The 25,810-nt window shown below is 40.4% G+C and overlaps 3 protein-coding genes across 5 annotated transcripts; 1 reads left to right on the forward strand and 2 right to left on the reverse strand.

Annotated features, from left to right (window-relative positions):
• Positions 1–1,825: 1,825 nt before the first annotated feature.
• Positions 1,826–13,461, reverse strand: LOC144034530 (toll-like receptor 1). Of its 2 annotated transcripts, none has more exons than XM_077543351.1 (2): positions 13,382–13,461; positions 1,826–4,711 (listed from the first exon to the last, which is right to left on the reverse strand). In XM_077543351.1, exon 2 carries the CDS (start codon positions 4,648–4,650, stop codon positions 2,251–2,253), a length of 2,400 nt encoding a protein of 799 aa, XP_077399477.1. In that variant the 5' UTR covers positions 4,651–4,711; positions 13,382–13,461; the 3' UTR covers positions 1,826–2,250. The 2 variants fall into 2 exon arrangements, with proteins under 2 accessions (XP_077399477.1, XP_077399476.1); XM_077543350.1 differs by lacking the exon at positions 13,382–13,461 and adding an exon at positions 4,813–4,865.
• Positions 8,278–11,114, reverse strand: LOC144034531 (toll-like receptor 1). The gene is made up of 2 exons (XM_077543352.1): positions 11,081–11,114; positions 8,278–10,983 (listed from the first exon to the last, which is right to left on the reverse strand). The coding sequence occupies exons 1-2, from the start codon at positions 11,092–11,094 to the stop codon at positions 8,526–8,528; spliced, it is 2,472 nt and encodes an 823-aa protein (XP_077399478.1). The 5' UTR covers positions 11,095–11,114; the 3' UTR covers positions 8,278–8,525.
• Positions 13,462–15,309: 1,848 nt separating the features above from the next.
• Positions 15,310–25,329, forward strand: mkrn1 (makorin, ring finger protein, 1). 2 transcript variants are annotated; one of them, XM_077543354.1, is made up of 8 exons: positions 15,310–15,467; positions 15,988–16,122; positions 19,889–20,061; positions 20,332–20,555; positions 21,869–22,083; positions 22,195–22,305; positions 22,660–22,804; positions 24,143–25,329. In XM_077543354.1, the coding sequence occupies exons 1-8, from the start codon at positions 15,394–15,396 to the stop codon at positions 24,353–24,355; spliced, it is 1,290 nt and encodes a 429-aa protein (XP_077399480.1). In that variant the 5' UTR covers positions 15,310–15,393; the 3' UTR covers positions 24,356–25,329. The 2 variants fall into 2 exon arrangements, with proteins under 2 accessions (XP_077399480.1, XP_077399482.1); XM_077543356.1 differs by lacking the exon at positions 15,310–15,467 and adding an exon at positions 15,487–15,904.
• The last annotated feature ends 481 nt before the right edge of the window (positions 25,330–25,810 follow it).

Below are 25,810 nucleotides of genomic sequence, written 5' to 3' on the forward strand. Positions count from 1 at the left end.
TCGCAGATTTGTATTATTTACGGGAATACTGCGATTAAATATCACAAGAGTTCAAAGCAATCTGGCTGTAATATTAAGCAACAAGTTTATGTTAACATATCAAGTGCTTTACTATTACAAACTACGCCAAAAAGGATCGACATTGGAGTGAATGAAATGCATCCCTTTGGTCATTCATGAACTTGTATTTAGGCCGGTTTAGAGCGATTCGCATGCGGAGATGGCCTCGATGACTGACACCACCTAATTAATCTGTTGTCTATTGCGCCCTAGTACGAATATGACTAAGCGGTGTAGCTGTAACCATTTTGCGCGGGGTCTAATGAGGTTCCACAGACAGCCGGGCCTCACGAGGACCACAGCTTTTTTCTGTTACCATGGCTCTATGAATAATAAATACCAATTGACAGCATGATTAGTCATCCTGGATTATGATGGCATCTGATTGCTATCACTAAAAAAATCTTGTGTTCATGTGTCCATCTCCACATCCCTGGCGACACATTGACGTGTTCTCATGTTGATAAGATGAAGGTCAAAGGGGCTGCCTGGGAAAGGGGGAGTGCAGGCTCATATCAAGATGGAGTGGCCACTGGACTGAGCTAAATTAAATTAGCAGCAAGCTCTGCTGAGTCTGAGAGAAAATGCAGAACTATAAATTGTATTCCAACCACTCCTCATTGATATTAATGAAATACTAGCTCTGTCTTACAATGGAGTGAGCCGGGTTTGAACTTGCCTTTTCAGTTTGAAGTGAATGCTGAATTCATGAATTCGGCCTTATTTTCCAGTATACATCGGGTTGTTGTGTTTGTTAATGTAATTCACTAACTCATAACCCATTACATTTAACATAAACAAACCAGTTGAGAAAATTTACTGTGAGTAAATGCTGCCACAGTGTGGATATATATAGATATGCAACCACAAGACTATCAATGGGGATGTTTTGACAGGTTTGACCCCTTTAAAAACTTTAATACTCTAATATATATATATATATATATATATATATATATATATATATATATATATATATATATATATATATATGGCCACATAGGTGCTTTTAAGCTTTGTAATTTTAAACTTTGCATGTTTTGGTTGAATTATTTGAGAACCCCAGGAAGACTAGCGACCACTTTGTGGACACAAATAGGGATCCTAATAAAGAATAATAGTGAACAGCAGTTGATAAAAGGTGCTCAAAAGTTACCCGATGGAGTGATAAAAACAAGCTAAATAAACAAAGCGCTGACTGTCCAGAATAATCAGGGAGATCTGCAGCGAATTTTAGGACTTTATTTGGATCCACAAAAAATGTCCAATTAACTTGTTCTCGAATCCTCCGCCGGCATGCGCTGCTGGTTTAATTGGCAAAGAAATGGGGTGATTCTGCCACACATGATTTACTTCAATGCATGGCTAAGTATTGAGCTAATGGACAGTAATGGGGCAAAAGCACTGACATGTTTTGCGCAGCATGTCTTGTAGGCACTTTGCAGGACCTTGTGTTTTTCCTGCAAACTTGATGATGGTAACCATCTTACATTTAAACATATGCACTTACAGGGGTATTCAAATTTGTTACCAATTGAGTTTAATATGATAAAGTCTTACAGCATGATGATACATTTGTCACTTGGTTGCAGAGGTGTTGTATCAATTGGATCTGCTGGAACTAGAAAAGTCGCCACATATCTTCAAAGAGAAAAGAAAAATGCGTAAGTGTAAATGACACTCGAGCTAAAAGGGGAAGCTGACAGACCAAAAATCGTCACTCTCGCTTTGATTTTTTTTTTTTAACTGAAGCATACAATTAATCCACTGTTTGCATGGGAATTTATTAAATCATTCGAATCCACATTTAAATTGACACAAAACACAATTATACACAGGGAAATAGGGACATGCACAATGAAAGCACAGTGAAGCAGGTCTCAGGGAGAACATTTATTAAAAATGTCAGCCGAAGATGTAAGTGTTAGATGACCAGCAAATACACATTTGCTTCGTTCAGCACAGGTTGAAAATCATTTACAGATGATGAATTGTATCATGCATTGATTTCGCACAGTGAAAAACAGTTCTCAGGTCTGATGTGACGTAATTTCATCAAAATAAGCTAGGCAAGCACTCCAGAGATCCAGCTATTTGCATACTAAAAAACTAAACAATTTTGCATGTTCTCATGCGCTAGATAAAATACAGATTTTTACACAATCTGACTCATCGACAAATGAAGCAGTGTTAAAACTGGTGATTAAGTAAAGTTGCTGTATCTGCAAGATCTGTGGCCACATCCCTCAAAACGACAGATTTGTCTGCCATACGCAGCATGGATTTCAGACTTGCCCAAAACACTTGCCGCTTCCGCTCGTCCTTCGGCCACTCAAGGTACGTCTGCTGCCGGAGCAAACTTCTCAGTCTTAAAAACTTTTTAGGCAGGCAATCTGTGGGGATGGGTTCCAACAGGATGAAGACCAAATAATCCTGTTGGATGTTGATGGCTCTGTGCTGGGCAAAGAAGAGCTCGTAGTTGCACCATTCACTTTGGACGAAATGCTTGGAGAGGACGAAGAGTGTTTTGTAGCTGGACTCCACACAGTTGATGATATTGTCTATAATCCAATCACCGGGTACAAAATCACGTTCGTGAACACACAGGGAAACCCCGGCATTCTCCAAGGTGGGCACCAGCTGACTGCTCACAAAGTTGGCATCCTGATGACTGTAGGAGATGAACGCGTGGTAAGAAAATGACTTGTTCTTCAGCAAGCGTGAGTGCTTCTTGCCTCTCCTCTTCACTCTAATCCACACCCATAACATCTTTGTGTACCACACACCATCCAGTTGATAGAAAAGCACGCCCAATGTTGTTGCTACCAATAGTAACACGGAGAAAGCAACTGTAGCTTGGAGCCAAGTTTTGCAGGCAATCACACTGGTTTTGTACTCGGACAGAGGAAGGCCTGCAAACTTTACCGGGTTGCTGCATAAGTAATCCAAAGGCCAGTCCAAGAGGCAGGACTTGTTTAGATCTGTAAGGAACCAGTGGAGATCACAGGAGCATATGAAGGGATTGTTTCCGGCTTTGAGGAATTGAAGTTTAGGAAATCCCTCTAAGACATGCCGAGAAAGAGTTGTTATTGCATTCTGGTCCATGTCGAGACTGATCAGATTTGGGCCGTTGAGTTGTTCCGGAAGCGCTTGGATGCTGTTGGAACTGAGCCGGAGATGTGTGAGTTTGGGAAACCGTGACAGGTTTTCTTGGGTTATGGCAGTTATTCCCGTTTTCGATAAGTAAATCCGCTCCAGATTTGGTGACAGATACTCAAAAACACTGTTGCCCAGATTGTTATTTCCCAGATTGAGTTCAATCAAGTGACGGGGCCATGTGCATCTTTTGTCCAAGTAGATGGAGTTGAAGCTCAAATCCAGGGACTCCAGCTGCTTCATTTCATGTGTCTGTCCCGAGATGAAGGACAAACTGCTAAAGCGGTTCTTGCTCATCAACAGGTGCTTTAGTCTTGGGAAGACAGAGGTGTAGGAACACGAAGGCCACCAGAAGCCCAAATCCGACAGGAGGTTGTCTGACACATCCAGGGTTTCTAAAGTAGGCAGGGTGGTCAAAATCTTACAGGGTAAAATGTTCATTCCGCTCCCAGAAAATTTAACATAGTTCAGATTTGAAACATCATCAAAGCTCATGTTGAATATGGGGTACCTGTATTGATAATGTATCACTCTATCAAAAGTTACAGCACGAAGACTAATGCTGTGATTGACGGGGTGAAACTGAAACTGTAACCCATCGGGCGTATCTTCATTGTATGTGATGTTGACAAAAGATAAATCCTGAATAGAAGACAGCCAAACGTTCTTTAGGAATATCTCCAAGAATGAGCTGTTTATCCAGGTGTGCTCTATGGTGAGATTTCGCACGTATGGCATTGCTTTCAGGTTCTGGAAGGGGTCACCAGTGATATTGCAGTTGTCAGAAAACATGGTAATGAACTTTAAGGCACTCACCTGTGTCACATTTAAATCCACAAAGAGGTTGTCCAATACACTGATGTGCCCGCAGAAGTTAACAAAAAGGGTCAATTTCTGCATCGACAACAACCCTAGAGCTCCTGATTCATACAATTGCCATCGGACTCCTGCACCCAAAAGCAAATGTTGCAAGGAAATGTTCATGACAGGTTTGAAGTCATTTAAATGCACTGACAGAGCCGCTTTGCTTCCTAATGACAACACTTGCAGATTTGTAAGGTTCTGAAAACACTCAGGCAGTTGATAGTCCTCGTAGAGATTATCAGACAAATCCAAAATGGACAGTTGTGGCAGTGAAATGTCAGGAATGATTCTTAAGTAATTTGAGGACATATCAAGAACTTGGAGTGCGGGAGTGTGCTGAAACACACTGGGAGAAATATATGTGAGCCCGCAATGAGTTGCCTTGAGAAAACACAGTAGAGGCAGTCGGGGGAAAGCCTGCGTGGTGATGCTTTGGATGGAGTTGTGAGAGATGTCCAAGTATTCCGTGGTGTTGGGCAGAAGAAAGGGAAAGGACGTCAGATTTTTATAGGTGAGGTCTGCGACTCTCCCCCTCGAAGTAACACACGTTCCAAGTCGGTTGTCAACCATCCCTGTTGCAATGCAGTCTGCTGTTAACAGGGAGATGACCAATAGGACCACCACACCGGTCCTGGAAAAAAACAAATGTGTGATAAGTTGGTTTTATGCGAGTTACTGTTTGTGTAAGTGCAGGGATCAGCAAAGATTACTGAAAGAAGAAATGCATCTTACCCTTGGGACAACATCGCTTCAGGAGCATTCAACCGGCAAACCCGTAAGGTCGATTGTGTGTGCTGCGTATTTTAATCTCTGCTCTTAAAGCCTCCTCATCACGGGCTCTTCCTTCATCGTTCACCACTACCCTAGTCTTCATTTCTGCTTTTCTGTTCTACTCCGTGAACAGCTCCAATAAATTGTCTCATAAATGGGTTCCAAGTTAATTATTAACTACAATGTCGAACAAGATATACAATGCAAAACAGTGTCTTTCTTTAGTCAAAATACTTTACATTATGGACACAACACACGATTATGATACTTAAAGGGGAAATATTGTGAAAACTTAGCATTGGGTTAAATGAACCAATGGTGGCCTCCGGCGTCGTCTCAGAATCAAAGGCATTTTTACTCGCTTTTGTTTCAGTCTCACCGTCTCGAACAGGTGGACTCAATTTTTTTTATCAAGGCCGATTGAAACTAGGCCAGTACGACTGTGACCAGTGAGAAATGCAGAATGCAGGTGCTGTGCGGCCTTCCCAGTGTCGCTTGGAGTGCCGCGCCCCCTGCACATAGAGTGAATGAAAATGGCTGAAGATGAAGGGGCAGAGTTGTTTTTTGCTAACATTCACAGCTAACGGCAACTTACAATTACAGCCAAGTTAGCTTGCGTAGCATTGTGAAAAGCATGATAAAAGTAACAAACAATTGTTAGAAGACCATCTTTGTCTTCCGTGTGTTCGTTGTTTTTCGGGTAGAGAGAATGTTGATTTTCTGAATACAGACTGGAGATCGGTAAACAGGTCCTTCGAAGGATTTATTTTACAGAATATTCCGGACACAAACGAGTTTACAGAACACAGCTGCAGCTTCTCGAAAGTGTGTAGTTATAGCGGACTCACAGCATTCTTATACTATCTTGAAAGGCAGTATCCCAAAAACCCAGACCCCCAGGAAACAGCCATGACGACAGCCGGAACTAGATAAGACTTTTACAGCATATCATCCAATACACATTGACTTCAACCACAGACACTGGCCCATTGATGTGGAAACAGACGAGGTCCTTCAGACATGACGACACGAGCAGAAATTGCGACAGCACTTACAAAGACACATCTACTGAGTAAATAAGTAAATTAAAACAGTTATGACTAAATCTATGCAGTTATGACTAAACTAAAACAGTTATAACTAAATCTGGGCAGAAGACCCTCAACACAATGGTACAACATTCTGTTATTTTTGTTGCTGTCATTTTTCTTTACTATACAAAGTCTTGGTCTTGTCTCGGTCTCAAAACTCTTGAGTTTCGATCATGTCTTGGTCTCAGTTGGTGCGGGCTTGACTACAGCATTACTGGAGGGAGTCTCAGAATCTGTAATAGTTCTACAAAAAGTCACCAGATTGCTGCTCAAGGCATTTTTAGAAAAAAAAGTGGATCGAGGGATGGCAAAATTAATTAATCAAAGCAACAAAGTCAAAGTAGCTCACTTGGTCGCATACCTTAGTTTAACCTCGAGCCGGTGGTCATCGTATTGAAAGCCGTACAAAACCGACCCAGAGTGTGACAAGTGGATATTAGGTCATTTACGTGAAGCCTGACAAAAACAACTCAAATTCAGGAGAGCCACAGCACCACTGGCCTCATTCAATCGGTGTAATGTGTGCCTTACAGATGACCAAAAAAGGACAGCTACAATAGAGTATGTTATGTGGTGTCATCTGTGTTTGCTGAAAAATGTCCACATTTCAGCTTACAAGAACTCCACTTTGAATATGTGCTGTCTTACAAGTGTAAACAAGTTATTTGAATTCAAAACCATTAAGGCTTGTTGAGGGTCTTCTGCCCAGATTTAGTTATAACTGTTTTAATTTCCTTAGTAGAGCTTTGTGAGTGTTATCGCAATTTCTGCCAGCTGCCGTCATGACTGGGGGATCTCCTCTATTTCCACATCAATGGGGCAGTGTCTGTGGTTGAAGTCAATGTGTATTGGATGATGTCCTTAAAAGTCTTATCTCATGTCTGGTGAACTCCGGGTGGGCTGGGGGCTTGGGGGTTTTGTGGTACCGCCTTTCAAGATAGTATAAGAATGTTGTAAGTGTCTCTAATCGGGCCACTGTCTGTAAACTCGCTTGTGCCCGGAATATTCTGTAAAAATAAAACCTTTGAAGGAACTGTTCACCGATCTCCAGCCTGTATTCAGATAATCAACATTCTCTCTACCCGAAAGAAAAAAAACACGTGGAGGAAAGATCATGCCTCCTAACAGGCTGAATTTGCCTTAAATCATTTTAGTTTCTGCAGATTTAATTTATGATTATTTTAGTTTAAATAATATTGTTGGATAATGCATGAAATTGCACATTCCTATTTCATATTCTTGTGTATGTGACATTCATGTGGTGGGAAGAAAAAAACAGATCAGAAGTTTCTAATTTGTTACTCAGTGCCTGTACTTAATGACTACAGACTCTTAAGTGATTATTTGGAGGAATACGTTTCCCTTTTACTTGAGGCATAATATTGCAAAGTTAAAGTATGGTACTCTTAATTGAGGATAATATTTGGAAACACTGTCCACCTCTGGAAACTTGATACACAACCATACACATTGGTTCGTATTTTGCTCATACTGTACATTCAGTTAAGTTTATTTTTGTCAATGTTTGGTCATGCCATTGAGGAAGAAAGAAAAAAAACACACACAAATAAAACCTCATAAAATAATTTTGGCAGCAAATGTCAAAAGAGAGCCAAATGTTAAATGAAAGTACTGAAGACAAAAGACTACTGATACACAATTTCACATTTGACTGCAGAGGAAATTGCCTACTAAGTGCATGTGCCAAAATTAGAGAAGTTGCCACATATCTCCAGAGGGAAAAGCAAAATGTGAAAGTATTACTGATACGAGCTAAAAGTGTAAGATGTTTTACATGACCTGTGATTGCCTGGCAAGTAGTTTAGGGTTCACCCTGCCTCTTGCTCAGTCAGCTGAGATAGGTTTGCCCACACTCACGACCCAAGTGAGAATAAGCACTACAGAGGATAGATGGATGGATGGATGGATGGATTTACACCACTGATCATCACTATCTCATTGATTTCCTCAACTGAGGCAAACATTATAAAAAAAATCCACTGTTTGCACCCGAATTTATTATACCATATTCTAGTGCAGTGGTTCTCAAACCCGGTCCTGGAGTACCCTTATCCAGCCTGTTATCCATGTCTCCCTTTTACGGGTGAGGATCGTTAGCAGGACTCATGCAGAGCTTGCAGATTGTTTGAAAGTTGAAACACTTGTGTTGGCTGAGGAAGACATAGAAAACAGACTGGATAGGGGTACTCGAGGACCGCGGTTGAGAACCACTGTTCTAGTGGATACTTTTTGACTGAACTTCACATAAACCTCATCATTGTACAAACATATAAGGAATTAGGCAGACACAAAACACAAGGCACAGAGCAGCACGTCAGTTGGGCATTACATATGTAGCAGTAAAGACATTTATTTAAGATTTTAATGAAGACATGATTAAGCAGATAAGAATGTGAGTGTCATTTGACCTGCAGGTATACATTTTGATTCTTTCAGCCCACATCAACAATCATTTACAGCACTTTTCATTTACAATAGGTCCCATGTATTTTTTAAATTCCTTCATCAAAATAGAGTGGGCAGATTTTTACACAAATTATTTCATTGACAAATGAAGCGGTGTTAAAACTGGTGATTAAGTAAAGTTGCTGTATCTGCAAGATCTGTGGCCACATCCCTCAAAACGACAGATTTGTCTGCCATACGCAGCATGGATTTCAAACTTGCCCAAAACACTTGCTGCTTCCGCTCGTCCTTCGGCCACTCAAGGTACGTCTGCTGCCGGAGCAAACTTCTCAGTCTTAAAAACTTTTTAGGCAGGCAATCTGTGGGGATGGGTTCCAACAGGATGAATACCAAAGAATCCTGTTGGATGTTGATGGCTCTGTGCTGGGCAAAGAAGAGCTCGTAGTTGCACCATTCACTTTGGACGAAATGCTTGGAGAGGACGAAGAGTGTTTTGTAGCTGGACTCCACACAGTTGATGATATTGTCTATAATCCAATCACCGGGTACAAAATCACGTTCGTGAACACACAGGGAAACCCCGGCATTCTCCAAGGTGGGCACCAGCTGACTGCTCACAAAGTTGGCATCCTGATGACTGTAGGAGATGAACGCGTGGTAAGAAAATGACTTGTTCTTCAGCAAGCGTGAGTGCTTCTTGCCTCTCCTCTTCACTCTAATCCACACCCATAGCATCTTTGTGTACCACACACCATCCAGTTGATAGAAAAGCACACCCAATGTTGTTGCTACCAATAGTAACACGGAGAAAGCAACTGTGGCTTGGAGCCAAGTTTCACAGGCGATCACACTGGTTTTGTACTCGAACAGAGGAAGGCCTGCAAACTTTACCGGGTTGCTGCATAAGTAATCCAAAGGCCAGTCCAAGAGGCAGGACTTGTTTAGATCTGTGAGGAACCAGTGGAGATCACAGGAGCATATGAAGGGATTGTTTCCGGCTTTGAGGACTTGAAGTTTAGGAAATCCCTCTAAGACTTGCTGGGAAAGAGTTGTTATTGCATTCTGGTCCACGTAGAGACTGATCAGATTTGGGGCGTTGAGTTGTTCCGGAAGCGCTTGGATGCTGTTGGAACTGAGCCGGAGATGTGTGAGTTTGGGAAACCGTGACAGGTTTTCTTGAGTTATGGCAGTTATTCCCGTTTTCGATAAGTAAATCCGCTCCAGATTTGGTGACAGATACTCAAAAACACTGTTGCCCAGATTGTTATTTCCCAGATTGAGTTCAATCAAGTGACCGGGCCATGTGCATCTTTTGTCCAAGTAGATGGAGTTGAAGCTCAAATCCAGGGACTCCAGATGCTTTATTTCATAAGTCTTTTTCGAGATGAAGGACAAACTGGTGAAACGGTTCTTGCTCATCAACAGGTGCTTCAGTCTTGGGAAGACAGAGGTGTAAGAACACGTAGGCCACCAGAAGCCCAAATCCGACAGGAGGTTGTCTGACACATCCAGGGTTTCCAGGGTAGGTAGGGTTTGTAAGATTTTACAGGGTAAAATATTCATTCCACTCCCAGAAAACTTAACATATTTCAAATTTAACGCATCCTCAAAGCTCATGTTAAAAATGGGATACCTGTATTGATAATGTATCACTTCATCAAAAGTTACAGCACGAAGACTAATGCTGTGATTGACGGGATGAAAATGAAACTGAAACCCATCAGGTGTATCTTCAGCGTACGTGATGTTGACAAAGAAGAAGTCCTGAAGAGTAGACAGCAACATGTCCTTTAAGAACACCATCAGGAATGAGCTGTTTATCCAAGTGTTTTCTATGGTGAGGTTGTGCAAATACGGCATTGCTTTCAGGTTCTGGAAGGGGTCGTCAGTGACGTTGCAGTCATCCGAAAACATGGTGACGACCCTCAGGGCACTCAACCGTGTCACATTCAAATCCACGAGGAGTTTGTGGAACTCACTGAAGTGCCCGCAAAAGTTCACAAAAAGGGACAATTTCTGCAAGGACAACATAGATAGAGCTCCAGACTGGTACACTCGCCAGGGTTCGCCTGCACCCAAAGCCAAATGTCGCAGGGAAATGTTCATTATAGGTTTGAAGTCATTTAAATGCACTGACTGAGTCACGTGGCTTCCTAATGACAATATTTGCAAATTTGTTAGGTTCTGAAAACACTCCGGCAGCTTGTAGCCCTGGTAGAGATTGTCAGACAAATCCAAGATTGTCAGTCGGGGAAGTGAAATATCAGGAATTGTTTGTAATTCATTGAAGGATATGTTGAGAATTTGGAGCGCAGGAGTGTGTTGAAACAAACTGGGAGAAATATATGTGAGCCCGCAATGAGTTGCCTTGAGAAAACACAGGAGAGGCAGTTGGGGGAAAGCCTGCGTGGTGATGTTTTGGATGGAGTTGTAAGAGATGTCCAAGTATTCCGTGGTGTTGGGCACAAGTAAGGGAAAGGAGGTCAGATTTTTATAGGTGAGGTCTGCGACTCTCCTCCTCGAAGTAACACAATTTTTAAATGGGTTGTCATCCATCCCTGCTGCCATACAGCCTGGTGTTAACAGGGAAAGAACCAACAGCACCACACCAGACCTAAAAAAAAAAGAAGCGTATTCATCAAGAGGCTTTTTACACGGTGCGGGTCAGTGCAAATATAAGGAAGGATTACTGAAAGAAAAAAACATCTTACCCTTGGGACGACATATCTTCAGGAGTACTCAACCGCCAACACGTCAAGTCGATGTGTTTTAATCTCTGCTCTTGTGGGCACTTCACCAAATTTCTTCCCCTTTTTTCGCCATCATGGTAAGTCTTTATTTCTGCTTTTTTGGTTTCACTCTGAGCAACCCCAATGAAGATTTTTGTAAATTGTTTGTAATGTGCTTTGAACTGTTTTGTTAAGAAGACATATAAAACATTTTTTTCCCACAATTGGAAACAGTTGGCAAAATGTCTTAATTAGGGATTTCCAATATATATTTTTTCCAGATGGATACCAGTCATTCAGACTGATACCGGTCCATTCCTACTCTTAATAATAAATAAACAAACATCCATCCATCCATTTTCTTAACCGCTTGTCCGCACAAGGGTCGCGGGGGTCACTGGAGCCTATCCCAACTGGATTCAGGCATTAGGCGGGGTACACTTTGAAGTGGTTACCAGCCAATCGCAGGCCACACAAAGACAAACAACCATCCACACTCACAATCACACCTATGGTCAATTTAGAGTGTTCAAATAACCTGCCATGCATGTCTTTGGAATGTGGGAGGAAACCGGAGCACCCGGAGAAAACCCACGCAAGCACGGGAAGAACATGCAAACTCCACCCAGGAAGGCCAAACTCGATCTCACGTCCTCTGGACTGGGTGGCGGACGTGTCACATTCACATCCCCAAATGAGCCCGCAATGAGTTGCCTTGAGAAAACACAGTTGAGGCAGTCGGGGGGAAAGCCTGCGTGGTGATGTTTTGGATGGAGTTGTAAGAGATGTCCAAATATTCCAAGTAAGAGAAAGGAGCACAAGAAAGGGAAAGGAGGTCAGATTTTTATAGGGGAGGTCTGCCACTCTCCTCAAAGTAACATATATTTTGAATGGGTTGTCATCCATCCCTGCTGCCATGCAGCCTGGTGTTAACAGGGAAATAACCAACATCTCCACGTCAGTCCTAAAAAACAAACAAATACGCATACTTTTCATGAGGCTTTTTTTACACGGTTCGGAGCAGTCCAAATATGAGGAATGATTACTGAAAGAAAAGAAAAAAATCGTACCCTTGGGATGACATAGCTTCAGGAGTACTCAACCGTCAACACGTCAAATGGATATGTTTTAATCTCTGTTCTTGCGGGCACTTCACCATCAACTACCTTCCTCTTTTTTCACCTTTAAGTCTTTATCTCTGCTTTTTTTTTGTTTCACTCGGAGCAGCTCCAATGAAACATTTTGTAAATGGTTTGTAACATGTTTTACACTGTTTTGTTAAATAAAAACACAATTGGAAACAGTTGCCAATCGTCTCAATTAGGGATGTTCAATACCCGTTTCCCAGACGAATACCCGCATGAGTACTGGCCCATCCCTTCTCTTATTAATTTTTTTTTTTTTTTATAAAAAATTAAAAATCTGACATTCCTTATTCTAAATACAAAAAGTATGAGTGATTACGTCAGATTTACAATACTGTTCCAAATTTCAAAAAAATTTACTGGTTGCTCTTCAAAGTACAACAAAACAAACTTATTTTATCATAACTGGTTGGACATCGCTAATGAGTGTGACTTGAACAATCTCAATAATTAAGAGTCATAGTCCGATGATGCCCAATTTATGAACTATCATGTGCTGCGACCAAAAAGACTAACCACTTTAGAACTTTTATTTTAAAATACATTTAAAAACAGGAGTTTCTATCATCCACAAGACAGTCAAGAACCCATACAAGCAGCTATCAGGTTTGTCCTGTCGCACAACTACGTAAAAAAAAAAAGTTTAGCAGAGTACAGTTTAGCAGAGAGCGAACAGTTCTTGAAAAAGAGTCTTTGTTTCACCCTGTTCCGTTCTCACTGACCATACACGATTAAAGCGGTGACTTGCTTATTTGTATTTATTTGCAGAACTCAACAGTCAGTTGGTCTACCACACTTCCTATAGTGTGTTCCCTCACTCTAATCAGTCCCCCCAAGCAACATGAGCTCAAACTAACAATCCTATTGTTACAGTATCAAGCAGTTTATTCAACTCCAGTTGAGGTTAACTGTAAATCTAAACACAAAACGAAGAAAATTACACAGCGCGCACTTAAAACGCAAACACACTTTGTTTAGCTTGTTTCCTGAGCGCAGCCTAACGCACAATGGAAAACATCATTGACTCGCTAACGCTAATTAGTGCGCTACTTGTGGCATTTTTATCACGCAAAAGAACGGTTATTCATACAAAAACACTTCCGAAATGTATACAGAGAAGCATCTTAACATTACTCACCGGCATATGTTCTTCCCACGCTGCAAAAAAAACCAACTTTTATTGGCATAACTTGATCGTGACTTTTTCCTTCTCTCTAATGTGGCTACAACTTGACAGTGGATCAGAACGCGCTGAACCACACTGCCCTTAAGTGGCCAAATCGTGTACAACATGAACAGCGCTCCCAGTAAATGCACACACAAACAAGGGCAAGACAGTATAAAATAATTTTAATAAATTCGATTTTGGGGCATTTTATATCGATTCTGAATTGTAGTAAATACGATTTGCGAATACCTAGGTATGTCCTAAATTATAGCTTTCTTAAATTGTAGATAATAATACAAATGTAAATAGTAGTTTAAAAAAAAAGTTAAAAGATAAAGAATAAATGTTGTTTGTATAAAGAATAATGTTGGGTCTGATAAAATGAAAAAAAGTCATTTACCTAAACAAAAAATGACGAAAAGTTTGCAACCACAATGTAGGTAGATAAACAGTGAGCAGAGCTTACACTGTTACTTTTCTTCCCCTCGCCACGTGTGGGGGTCGCCCACATTTCAATAATTGGTAAAGAGGTTTAGAATCCGTACGTGGGTCCCCTTTGCTTACATTAGCTAGCTTGCATCAAAGTTTTGCTTGCACAAATTGCGTGACACACTGAAATGGCATTGAAAAGATACAATTTATTTATTTATTTTAAAAAAAATGTTATCATAATGTCAGCGTATTCAAGCATTTTGTTGGGTTACATTCAATCAGATTCTTTTTTGTCAATGTTTGGCCATGAAGAGAAACTAAAACAACTGAAAAATCACAAACCACAAAAAAAAAATACATGCAATAATTTGTGGCAAATGTCACAAGGAAGTATAAAATTTTGAAAAAAGAACTGAAAAAGCACGAGACTGTACTATACAGTATACACACACAAGTCATGAATATAAGGACAGTAAACACACTAAAAACTCAAAAAAATTAAGATTTTTTTTTTTTGCAATGTCATATTTTCTGGATGTATATTGACTTAGCTTTTCTTGGTGGTCTATTTGAGCTTAAATTATACTTTGGCGCATTAAAAATAAAGGCTTTCAGTTGAGCATTTTTATTGCTACAATTTAATTTGTACAACTCCTAATCTACAGTTACAGTGACAGTTATGGATATATTCTAATATATTTGTCAAATTGCAACTCTTATCAGATCAATACGGCCAGTATGTCATATTTGCACATTTGCAGCTGTTTATTTTGCTCACCTCGCCACACATTTTACTATCACGCGTTATGTTGTTTACATAAAGCAGAAGCAAAATGAAAGGGGAAGTGAAGTTGCATAGCTCCATTCCCAGAAGCGTCAAATTTGAAAGACAAACAAGCGATCTATTAAAAAGGGAAGTGAAATTACATTTGTAAATTAGGTTAAGTCTTCTTTGCAGTAAATTCATTTTGCAGTTTGACTAAGCAAACAAGACCTTTTTTGTTTCATTGTTTTCTTTCATTTGCAGGCTACCTTACTACGTACTTCCTAACCATCTCTATTATGATTATAATGATGGCTGAACAGGGGCCATCTCATTAGTGTGTAAAATAAAATATGTGTAAAATTATTTCTAGTTTCATTTTAAATATGAAGCTTTCAGTGTTGGTAGGTATTATTTATTTATTGCACATGTAAATTACAATAAATTATTTTTGCTTATCGATTCTTCAGGGGTTTTTTTTCTGGGGGGGCTCCCAGGGAGTTTAGAATGCCCCCGATTCTACGAAAGGGTCTAATAGCATTATTTTTGTGAGATTTCTTTCCTTCCTGACCCTTTTAGAACGTTAAACATTACCTAAATGTTCGTGTTCCCAGAAGAGTTACAGTCTGTCTTATGTTCCAAACTGGCTGTAATGACTCAAAATGTCCAACAGGCGGCGCAAGGCTTCGTCTTTCGGCAAACTCCGACACAAGCCGAAGATTGCCGAAGAAGCCCGAACGAGAAGCGGCGCTGTCCGGAACATCCGGCAGCTTAAACATAAACAGCAATGGCGGAAGCAGCTGCATCGTCCACAGCGGCCCCAGCGATATCAGGAGGTTGGACCAAACACGTAACCTGCAGGTAGGATTTGAAGAACCGTTGTTTGAAAATCGACGAGGAAGCCATTGCGGGACTTTTCTCCTCAAAATAGTGGCGTTACGACAAGTATCGAGCGGTTGTCAACGGCGGTTTAGCGACGCGATCGTTGTGCTGTTGTTGCCTTGCTATGCGTTAGCTGAGCCCGACAAGTGTGTTTTCGTTTGATTTTTCTTTTCCTCCTAGCGACGACGTCGTTTTAAAAGACACGGCTCTGACGACACAAAGCCCCGATACGCGGCGGCGTCACGTTTAACGGGCATTAAGAGGAGAGCCTCGTTGACCTTGTTTCCTTTTAACAGAATATTAATGTACACAACAACCGCTTTGTCAGTTCTGTCTAATCAGCATTCTGGTATAAAATCAGGTGCTAGCTTGTCACCTCGAATAACGCTTAAGAATACAGTTGGTTGGGAGTAAAGGTATAGTGGCGACGACTGTTAACGACCAAGCATTATATTGCAAGGGCTAGTGATGAACCACTAATGTCACTTTCTATTTTCAGGTATTTTTTGCACGGTCTATGCAAAGAAGGTGACAACTGTCGATATTCACACGATCTGACCAGCAGCAAGCCGGCAGCCGCCATGCTTTGCAAGTTCTACCAGAAGGGAAACTGTGCGTTTGGGGACCGGTGCAGGTAAGTGATTGGTTATAGAATACAGTAGATGTTGTTGCAAAACATCAGGGGGTGAGTTGGGTTCAGCCGTCAGTTGGATCGTGACAACTCCCCGACGGTGAAGGATATGACACTTGACACTGGCAACATGTTGTCGTCCATGGCAATGGCGTGTTGGAATCCTCAGTGCAGCTGTCTTCCTGGATATGATATAATAATGTGCTTTGAAATATGGCTGGGGGGGGTTATGGGTCGCCTTAAGTGTCCCGTGTCGGTTGGTTGTCGAGGATGACAACTTTTAAGACCGTATAAACAATTTGGAATTGGGGTCGCTTTTGGAAATTGTGTACAATCGCTTCCAGGATCCAACTGTCTCTAAAATTAAATGTTGTGCTTTCATCTGTTAGCGTTTCACACCTGTTTCAGCATAATGGTGCCAACAGAATATTATTTTCCCCAACAAATTAAATGTTTGTCTTAATCATGACGGCCATTCCAAATTGGCAATGGTAGTAAACTTACTAAGACTATAGAGCCATCTTGTACTGAGCAGCCAGGACAGCGATGCAGTTGTGACAAAGTTCCATTTCATATTCTGCAGTGTTTCGATGCAATATCAAAACATTTGTGGAGTTGCTTCTTTACGTTGTTAGATCCGAGATGTATATTTTAGGCGATGTCAGAGGAGTGATTTTTCCAGATAATCTTGAATTGTTTGACCTCAGGGCAAGGGTTAACTCAATTACATCTTAATAAAGCCATCTTAAAAAAAAAAAAAGTTAATTGTGTCACTTTCCCGTGAAAGTGAGGACAGCAATGAACATCTAGCAGCTCGATAACCTGCATAGACTTCAAACGGAGGTCTCGTTTCGAGTGGCAGATGAGGCTCTCGCGCTGTTGTCAGGCTTGAGTGTGTCCAGACGGCAGCGGCACAGACGCTGTCTGCTGCGGTGTCTGGCTCCACAAGGAGCATCCCCATAGTTACGGAGGCAGCTCGAGGCAAGCGTTCCCCCATCAATGATCTCAAGACACCCGTTGTCAAGATTATGATGCATTTGATTTACTTGTGCTGTGTTGACGAGTCACATTCCTCCATCCTTGTGATTGGGGGGAAGACGCTGAAGAAAAGGCAGCCCGGCATGGGGGTTTCTCATGGGTTCAATTCCCCAGGCTCTGCCTATTGTGATGGACTCAATGACCCCCCCCCCCCTCCTTTTTCTTTTCTTTTTTGGGCCAGACAGAGTGCGCACTGCATCCTGCATAGCAATTGCATAACGCTCTCAGTTTCCCTCCTCTTTCTGCTGTTGCTGGGTTCCCCAGGTTCACTCATCTGCAGCGCCCTCCTCCTCCTTATTTATGCATAGCGCCAGCAGACACCTCCCTCCCTGCCCCCACCATCACCACGTCCTCATCTAACACCGGAGTGGCTTTCTGGGAACAGGCTGGTTAACAGTGTGCACGAGTGTACCAGCCGTCGTATGGAGGAGGCGGATGGAGGAGCGACGAGCCTTTTTTTTTTTTCTCTTTTCTTTTGTAAATTGCCGTACACGCTGGCTGCCATGACATGTTAAGTCACGTTGACACTGACGCGGGGCCTACAAAACAAGTCGGGAGTAAAAAATCTATTCAGCGGCGACTGACCGTTCATTAGAAATGAAGTGCAGGCAGTCTCGGCTTCACACCTCCACCTTTTGCCATTGTTCTTGTGTTTTTGAATTTAACCAACTGGTGCGACACAGGGCCACATTTTCCATGACATCAGTGTTTGCTAAATCAAGGAAAATGGTGATCGGTTGATCTCTGAAATGACAATTGTTGCGGTAGTCCACAGCCATGTGTTATTATTTTTACACCTTTTTATAGCTAAGTCAGGCTCTCTGCTTACCTGTCCTTACAAGTTCCTCTAAATTCTTTTGCTTAATATAATGTTGACAGTAAATTGTTGCACAAGGACAAGCTGTAAGGGGAAGTCAACTCCAATCTTTTTTTTTTTAAAACAATACACAGCTCACCTGTTTTCCAAAGCTAAGCTGTGATCAGTCCAAAATGGCTGAGATGGATAAAAATGAGTGGATTTTGCTGTTCAACTCGTATTCCACAAACACAACATTCATCAATGCCATTGACAGCTATAGACTTAAAAATATATTTTTTAAAAACTATTTCTATTAGTTTAACGTTTTAGTTTTCATTAGCAAGAGTAAGAAAACAATTATTATTATTTTTTACATTTAGAACAGATATAAAATGTGTGATTAATCGTGAATCAACTAGTGAAGTCATTGGATTAATTCCGATTACAAATTTTAATTGCCTGATGCCCATATTTTTTTATAATCTTTTCTTTTAAACAAAAAATAAACATTTTTGGTTTAATTTTTAATAATCTTTATTTTTTTATTTAAAGAAAATATTATTTAAAATTAGGGGTGCCAGGCGATTCCAATTTTTCATCGTAATTAATCGCATGATTTCACTAGTTAAATCATGATTAATCACAAATTTTATATCTTTTCTAATACAAAAAAAATATATAGGTTTTCATGCTCTTGTTAACAAAAGTGGGAAAAAATGTTAAACTAATAGAAATAGAGCAAATAAATTTTTGACGTCTATAGCCGTCAATGGCAGTGAATGAGTTAATATCAAGAATAATTTTTGGGTTGACTTGCCCTTAATAAGTCTATTTGGTGGAGTGTTACTACCAAATTGAAATGAGTAGCGATACATTACATTGCAGATATTGGTGTTTTTCAACCCAGTTATTCCATTAAAAAAAAGCAGCACAACCACAACGTCTTCTGAAATGAGATCCCTGACGGTCACGTTGTTGCCTTGGCTAGACAGTAAAACGTCCTGTCAGGCAACCTTAGTCGCACTGTTTTCTATTTTTACAAACAAAACAATTGTATCGTTTTTGCATAAAAAATCCTTTGCCACGCGTTGCTTCTTACCTGCCACATTGTCAGTTTACCTGTTGAACTGGAAAGTGGCCATTTTCAGGAATCAAGGAAGTACTCTTAAATATTAGGGATGGGACTTTTTGATGTCTCCCGATTTTTATTCATTTCTGATTTGACGTACAATCTAACGGATATTTGCAGTTTGCCATCCTTCACCATGCATACCCCTAATCCCTACCCATCCCCCAATTGTATAAACGTTAAACCATAAAGAACCCTTTGTTGAAAAACCTGATTACAGCTTCTTTTTTTTTTTTAACAATTATGTTAAACAAGAACACTCAGATTTTGAATAGAATAATGTGCAATGTTCATTTATCAGTGGAGGGGTATCCAAATCTCAGCAGCTGAAACTCCCAGCATGAACGAGGAAGTTATGCGGAGTGTTTTGTCTTTATCTACAAGGACAAAGACAGATTTGTTTAGCCAAACATGCACCAGAGAATCTTGGGCTGGCGAAATCATTTGATATGCACACTTTTTAACCCTTTGTATGCATGAATATGTAGTAGCGTCCTAAAAATGAAATACGGTTGGGAAAATATTTGACCATTTTTTTCTTTTTCTTTGAATGTTACCATTAGAGATAGAATGATATGAAAATTGTTTGAAGAAGACAGCTGTATCAGTCTGAAGCTTTATAGCAAGACTGATTCATGCGATTACAAACTTTCATTTTTGAAAGCCCATCTGTTTAGCAGGCTTAGTGGAGGAATTTTTTTAAAAGCCTATCCATGTTTGTAGGCTCTAATGACGACGTCACATTTGGCCGCAAGCTTCTGATTCCTTGAGCAACGTCTAACATCATCAATCTGGTTGACTAGGTTCGAACATCTCAGTCCATCGCAAGACGAGCTGCCGACGCCTGAGCCCTTGCCTTCCACCTCCCGAGCCAGCCAGCCTGATCCGGAGCTCAGTGGGCCCACGCTCGGCCTAGGGGCACAAGATTGGGTCAACGCCGCCGAGTTTGTACCGGGGCAGCCGTACTGTGGACGCGGTGAGTGGTCGGTTCAAACTGTGCTTGACCTTGTTTGATTTAGATCCAAGGAGAAGGCTTCTCTCGGTGTGCCTGATAAGCAATGTTGCTATTTTTATCATGTTGAGAACAGCATTGGGCGCTATCATAGCTTTGACTTTGAGTGTGTGTGGCTTTCAAATGTCTGGTGAGTGACGTGGGAGCCGACGAAAAAGCGCATAGAATGGCCTTCAAAGTTGCCCAATAATGAATTAAAAAAAAAACGTACGTTGTCATTTCCCGTGTGCCCAGCGGAGTCGGTGAACGCGCGGAGCTCCGTCCCCCTCATCGAGGAGTTCGACAGCGAGATGGCGTCCGACGACAAAGAGCTGAGGAAGCAGCTGTGTCCGTACGCCGCCATGGGCGAGTGCCGCTACGGCCTCAACTGCGTCTACCTGCACGGCGACGTGTGCGACATGTGCGGCCTGCAGGTGCTCCACCCCACCGACAACAACCAGCGCTCGGACCACACCAAGGTATCGTTGTGGCGGGCGAACGGGTGCCAATTAATGGGTTAGCGGAATTTTTAGTGCTGTCAGTAGGGCTGCTCGATTTATGAAGAAAATCATAACTCATTCACTGGCAGCCATTTTCACTGAAGCAACCCCCTTCGCTCCCGGCTGTATTACTGGATTTTGAGTGATTTTTGCAAGGCCCACCGAATATTGTGTTCTATTGCTATAAAAAACATGGAACCCACCAAAAGAAAGATAAGAAAGAGTCTCTTTGATCAGGAAAAAAGTATATTTGTATCTGTTTCCGTTTTGCAGCAATTAGCATTAGAATATAGCTAACGTTTCATCATTATATACAAATCTGTTTAAATCACTGGGGAAAAGAGCTTGTTGCAACACGGCCCTCATTGATCTCTTTTGCTCTGCTGCCACCTGCTGGCTGTTTTTGTAATTACTACCATTGCTTTACTCGTTGTCTTCAGTTCAGAGGCTGCATCAAAGCCTTCTGTATGCTCTAGTATAAAAACAAATACGTCTTTGGGAGCATTGTAGTATTTAAAATAGAACGTATTTATACGTTTTGGGGGCGAGGATGAGTTAACTCTTTGACTGCCAAAAACGTTAAATAACGTTTAGTAAAATCCTATGGAGGAGTGCCAAAGACGTTAAAAGACGTTTGTTTCAAAACACAGGTGAAACTAACCATTTTCTATTGTTGATTACTCAAAAACGGAATAAGGTAGAAACAAACTTCTTTTTTCTGATGAAAGGTGAGAGTCCAATCTTTCATTTGGTAGTATGTGTGTTTCCATAGTCCAAACACATAATTTTCTGTGGACCTTGAAAGATCAGTCAAAAGATCAGTCAAAATGCTTAAATCGGCTGGCACCCACGGCATCCCTTTTCTGAAAACGTCTGGCAGTCAAAGATTCATTCATTTGGTAATTTAAATATTGATTAGGATAATCATTTGCTTTTTTGGGGGGGGTACAAAAATATAAAATGTTTAAAGGTAAAAAAAATATTAAAGTTGTGATATTTGACTCATTGAGACATTTTTTAGCGTAAAAAGTTAATCATTTGTCCAGTATGAATTTGATAACTTAATTATTTTTAAAGTACGATAAATACCTTTAAAAATAAAAATGTCCACTTGCTGTCGACTGAAGATGACATCACCTGTGCTGAGGATGTAGGTAACATTACTTGTCGATTCATCAATTCATTTTGACAGCTCTAAAATCCAAAAATAAAATCCATATTGGCCCCCCGGTGATGGACGGACGTTTCTTTTTTTTTTCTGCAAATTTCTCCGTCACCTTTTCTTCTTCCAGGCATGCATCGAGGCCCACGAGAAAGACATGGAGATCTCGTTCGCCGTCCAGCGCAGCAAGGACATGATGTGCGGCGTGTGCATGGAGGTGGTGTTCGAGAAAAGCAACCCGAGCGAGCGCCGCTTCGGCATCCTCTCCAACTGCAGCCACTGCTACTGCCTAAAGTGCATCCGTAGGTGGCGGAGCGCCCGGCAATTCGAGAGCAGAATCATCAAGTGAGTCACGCGCTCGCAAAAGAACGACAAGCTGTCGCGTTTCAGCTGCGGAAATGTCGACAAATCACTTGTATGTTTTCCAGCGTCCCATTATTTGCTTTCCCCCTTCAGATCGTGCCCGGAATGTCGAATCACATCCAACTTCGTCATCCCGAGCGAGTTCTGGGTGGAGGACAAGGAAGAAAAGCAGAAACTCATCCAGACGTACAAGGCTGGCATGGGGTACGTGGACAGCCGCTCTCCGGTTAAAGGAGATACGAACGACAAAATACGCGAGGGGGGGGCAACAATTCGAGTCAGCCATTATTGAGCGCAACGTAGGCGTGCCTGCGTATTGAACCCCCCGAGTCCAAAAAAGCGGATCAGATTGTCGACTGGGCGGGGGATTGAGGGCGAAGGCGACTTGCTACCGAGGCGGGTTCGAGTGGAATTTTTTTGTGCAGTTTATCCTGAAATGTCACCCAAATATACCCAAACTTTTGTGCAAAAATCACACCCCAAAAAATAGATTCCATCATATCACCCCTTGCGCTATTTAAAAAGAAAATAATTCTGTCTCTTCATTCTGTTCCTTAGGGGTAAACCGTGTCGATACTTCGACGAGGGCCGTGGAACGTGTCCTTTCGGCTCCAACTGCTTCTACAAGCACGCGTTTCCTGACGGGCGTCTGGAGGAGGCTCAGCCTCCGCGGCGGCAGACCGGGTCAAACAGCAGGAACCGGGTACGACGTCATATCATGTTGATTAAAAAAAACGGCACGAATGGGTGTCCGGCTCGGCTTTTTCCCAATTTCAAATGGGATAAGCGGTAGGGGAATAAAAATAGCTCGGTCAGTTGCCAACCAAAATGTAGCCTGCTACTGTAGCGCCATTTGCTGGTCGGTTGTAGAAGGGCAGGTTTGCAATAAGTTCCGGCCCAGACTTTCCGACTCCCAAAGGGGGGGGTAGAATCTAGGTTTTTTTTTTTTTCAAACTGTTCTATTTAGGGATATGCTTAATCATCTCCTCAGTTATGTTTAACTCATAACTGTCATAAATAAAATATGTATATATATATATATATATATATATATTTTTTTAAATGTTGGATCTTACTATGAAAATTAAACATAATTTTCATAGTAAGATCCAACATTTAAAAAAAAATATATATATAATTAATATATATATAAATAAAATGTGTGTGTGTGTGTGTATATATATATATATATATATATTTTTTTTTTTTTTTAAATGTTGGATCTTACTATGAAAATTGTTTAATTTTCATAGTAAGATCCAACATTTAAAAAAGAAAAATATAATTAATATATATGTGTGTGTGTATATATATATATATATATATATATATATATATATATATATATATATATATATATATATATATATTTTTTTTTTTAAATGTTGGATCTTACTATGAAAAGTACGTTTAATTTTCATAGTAAGATCCAACATTTAAAAAAATATATATCTAATATATATGTGTGTGTGTGTGTGTGTGTGTATGTATATATATATATATATATATATATATATATATTTTTTTTTTTTTTTTTAAATGTTGGATCTTACTATGAATATTGTTTAATTTTCATAGTAAGATCCAACATTTAAAAATATATATATATAATTTATATATAAATAAAATATGTATATATATATATATATTTTTAAATGTTGGATCTTACTATGAAAATTATGTTTAATGTTCATAGTGAGATCCAACATTTTAAAAAAAAAATATATATATATAATTGATATATATATATATATATATATATATATTTTTTTTTTTTTAAATGTTGGATCTTACTATGAAAATTATGTTTAGTTTATATATATATATTTATTCCAATTAAAATTTTCCAATTTGAAATATGTGAAAACTCCCTGGCTCAACCTGCATGGTAACTTTTTTTCAAATGTTCTACCCTTTCACAACATGGCATGTAAGACATAAAAATTAAACAATCAAATAGAAAAACAGTAAGTATAAAAAATTTTGCAGGACAGTCGTTAGCCCCCCCCGAATGCAAGCTGACGTGTATTTATCCCCGCAGAGCTCACGACACACGCGCCTCTGGGACATCCTGGACGAGCGAGAAAGCAGCGACTCGTTCGACAACGACGACGAGGAGATGGTCACGTTCGAGCTGAGCGAGATGCTCCTCATGCTGCTCGCCGCCGGCACCGACGACGAGGTGACCGACTCCGAGGACGAGTGGGACTTGTTTCACGAAGAATTGGATGATTTTTACGAAATTTACCTATAGCTACCCATCCCTCCCCCACATATCGCCCAATCCCGAATATATATATACTAAACTTTAGAATGGACTGTCTCGTGTGAGTGATGGACAGTAGCTCCGCCCCCTCACCTAAACTTGTATTGTGGCAGTGCCATTAATAAATGAACTTAAAGAAAAAAGAAGTGCATTTGTGCTTAAAAATAAATTAAAACAATTCTAGATCCCTGTGACTTGCCCTCGATGTCCAAGCAGAAAAAAAAGAATTAGCAAAAGTTAATCGGAATCTTGCAGGTTTATTTGTGGCTGTCGGCTTCACACGTTGACCACCTACCCAGGTTTGTACATAACTCTGCCACTCTTGGACGACACACATGATGAACTTGCCATTTATTTCAATTGTGACGGGCGTGTTATAAGATGTGACCCTTTTCGAAAGGCCCTCTCACCTTTTATTAAAGCTGTTTATAAGCTTATACATTGTGCTAACTATTAATCATAGCGACGTTCCTGGTGTACTCAGTATTTACTGTCCCGCCACGATTTTTAATTGTTCCATCAACGATCGAAAACGGCGTGTAGATCACCACGCCTATTTGTTGGTTGGTTCAACTTGATCCATTTGCACCTTAAGTCACCGAGCAGCTCACAAGCGATATGAACTCCCCCGACACACACACACACACACACACACGACCCCTTCATTTCATTAAGTGCAATATTATCTACTGACTTTAAATGTTGTCAAAAAGACGGGGGGAGGTGTCCCTTCCATCTGAAAATGTACAACGGGGGATGGGAAAGGTGGAAACAGGGGCCACATTTCGGCTTTACTGGCCGTATTTTTATCCTACACGTTTGAACTGTACTCGTGAAATGTTTCTCCGTTCCCCTCCGGTAGCTGTCGAACTCCGTTGGAATGCATATGTTTATACTGAAATGTCTGTTTTCTATGTTCCACGGCCATCCATCTTAACTTGAAATTAAAAGTTTATTATCAATATGGAGTCGCGTTTTTGTTTGGGTAGTGAATGATTGTGTGAATGAGGTGCAACGATTATGTATGTCGATGCATTTTCTACAGTGCGTGTCCTTGTATTTAAAGGTAACGGATTATATCAAATGAATGTGAATATTTTCTTATATCTTGGAAATACTGGAATGCTAATCATTTTAATTTTACACTTTTAGAATTACAAGCTTTATCTTAAAATATTCTATATTGCACAGTTTTGCTTATTTTAATGTGTATTATTTTTTAACAGTTTTATAATTTATATAATGGTTTGATTTGCTTTGTTAGATTTTTTAAATTTAAGAGTACCATATTGCATATATTCTTATTTTAAATGTGTATATTTTAACTGGTTTATATTTGACTAATATAAACGTTTTGGTGAAATAATTAAATTACCATATTTATGTATATATTTTACTTATTTTTCATGTTCATTTTATTTTTCAGATGTGATATTTGCATAT

The sequence above is a fragment of the Vanacampus margaritifer genome, chromosome 15, assembly GCF_051991255.1.
Source record: "Vanacampus margaritifer isolate UIUO_Vmar chromosome 15, RoL_Vmar_1.0, whole genome shotgun sequence".
Lineage (NCBI taxonomy): Eukaryota > Metazoa > Chordata > Actinopteri > Syngnathiformes > Syngnathidae > Vanacampus > Vanacampus margaritifer.

What these genes read in the sequence shown, in the direction of transcription:
- mkrn1 (XM_077543354.1), top strand. Translation starts at nt 15,394, where the DNA reads ATGGCGGAAGCAGCTGCATCGTCCACAGCGGCCCCAGCGATATCAGGA. An exon ending in ACCAAACACGTAACCTGCAG is followed by an intron (nt 15,468 to 15,987) that starts GTAGGATTTGAA and finishes TTCTATTTTCAG; the next exon opens with GTATTTTTTGCACGGTCTAT. An exon ending in ACGTACAAGGCTGGCATGGG is followed by an intron (nt 22,306 to 22,659) that starts GTACGTGGACAG and finishes TCTGTTCCTTAG; the next exon opens with GGGTAAACCGTGTCGATACT.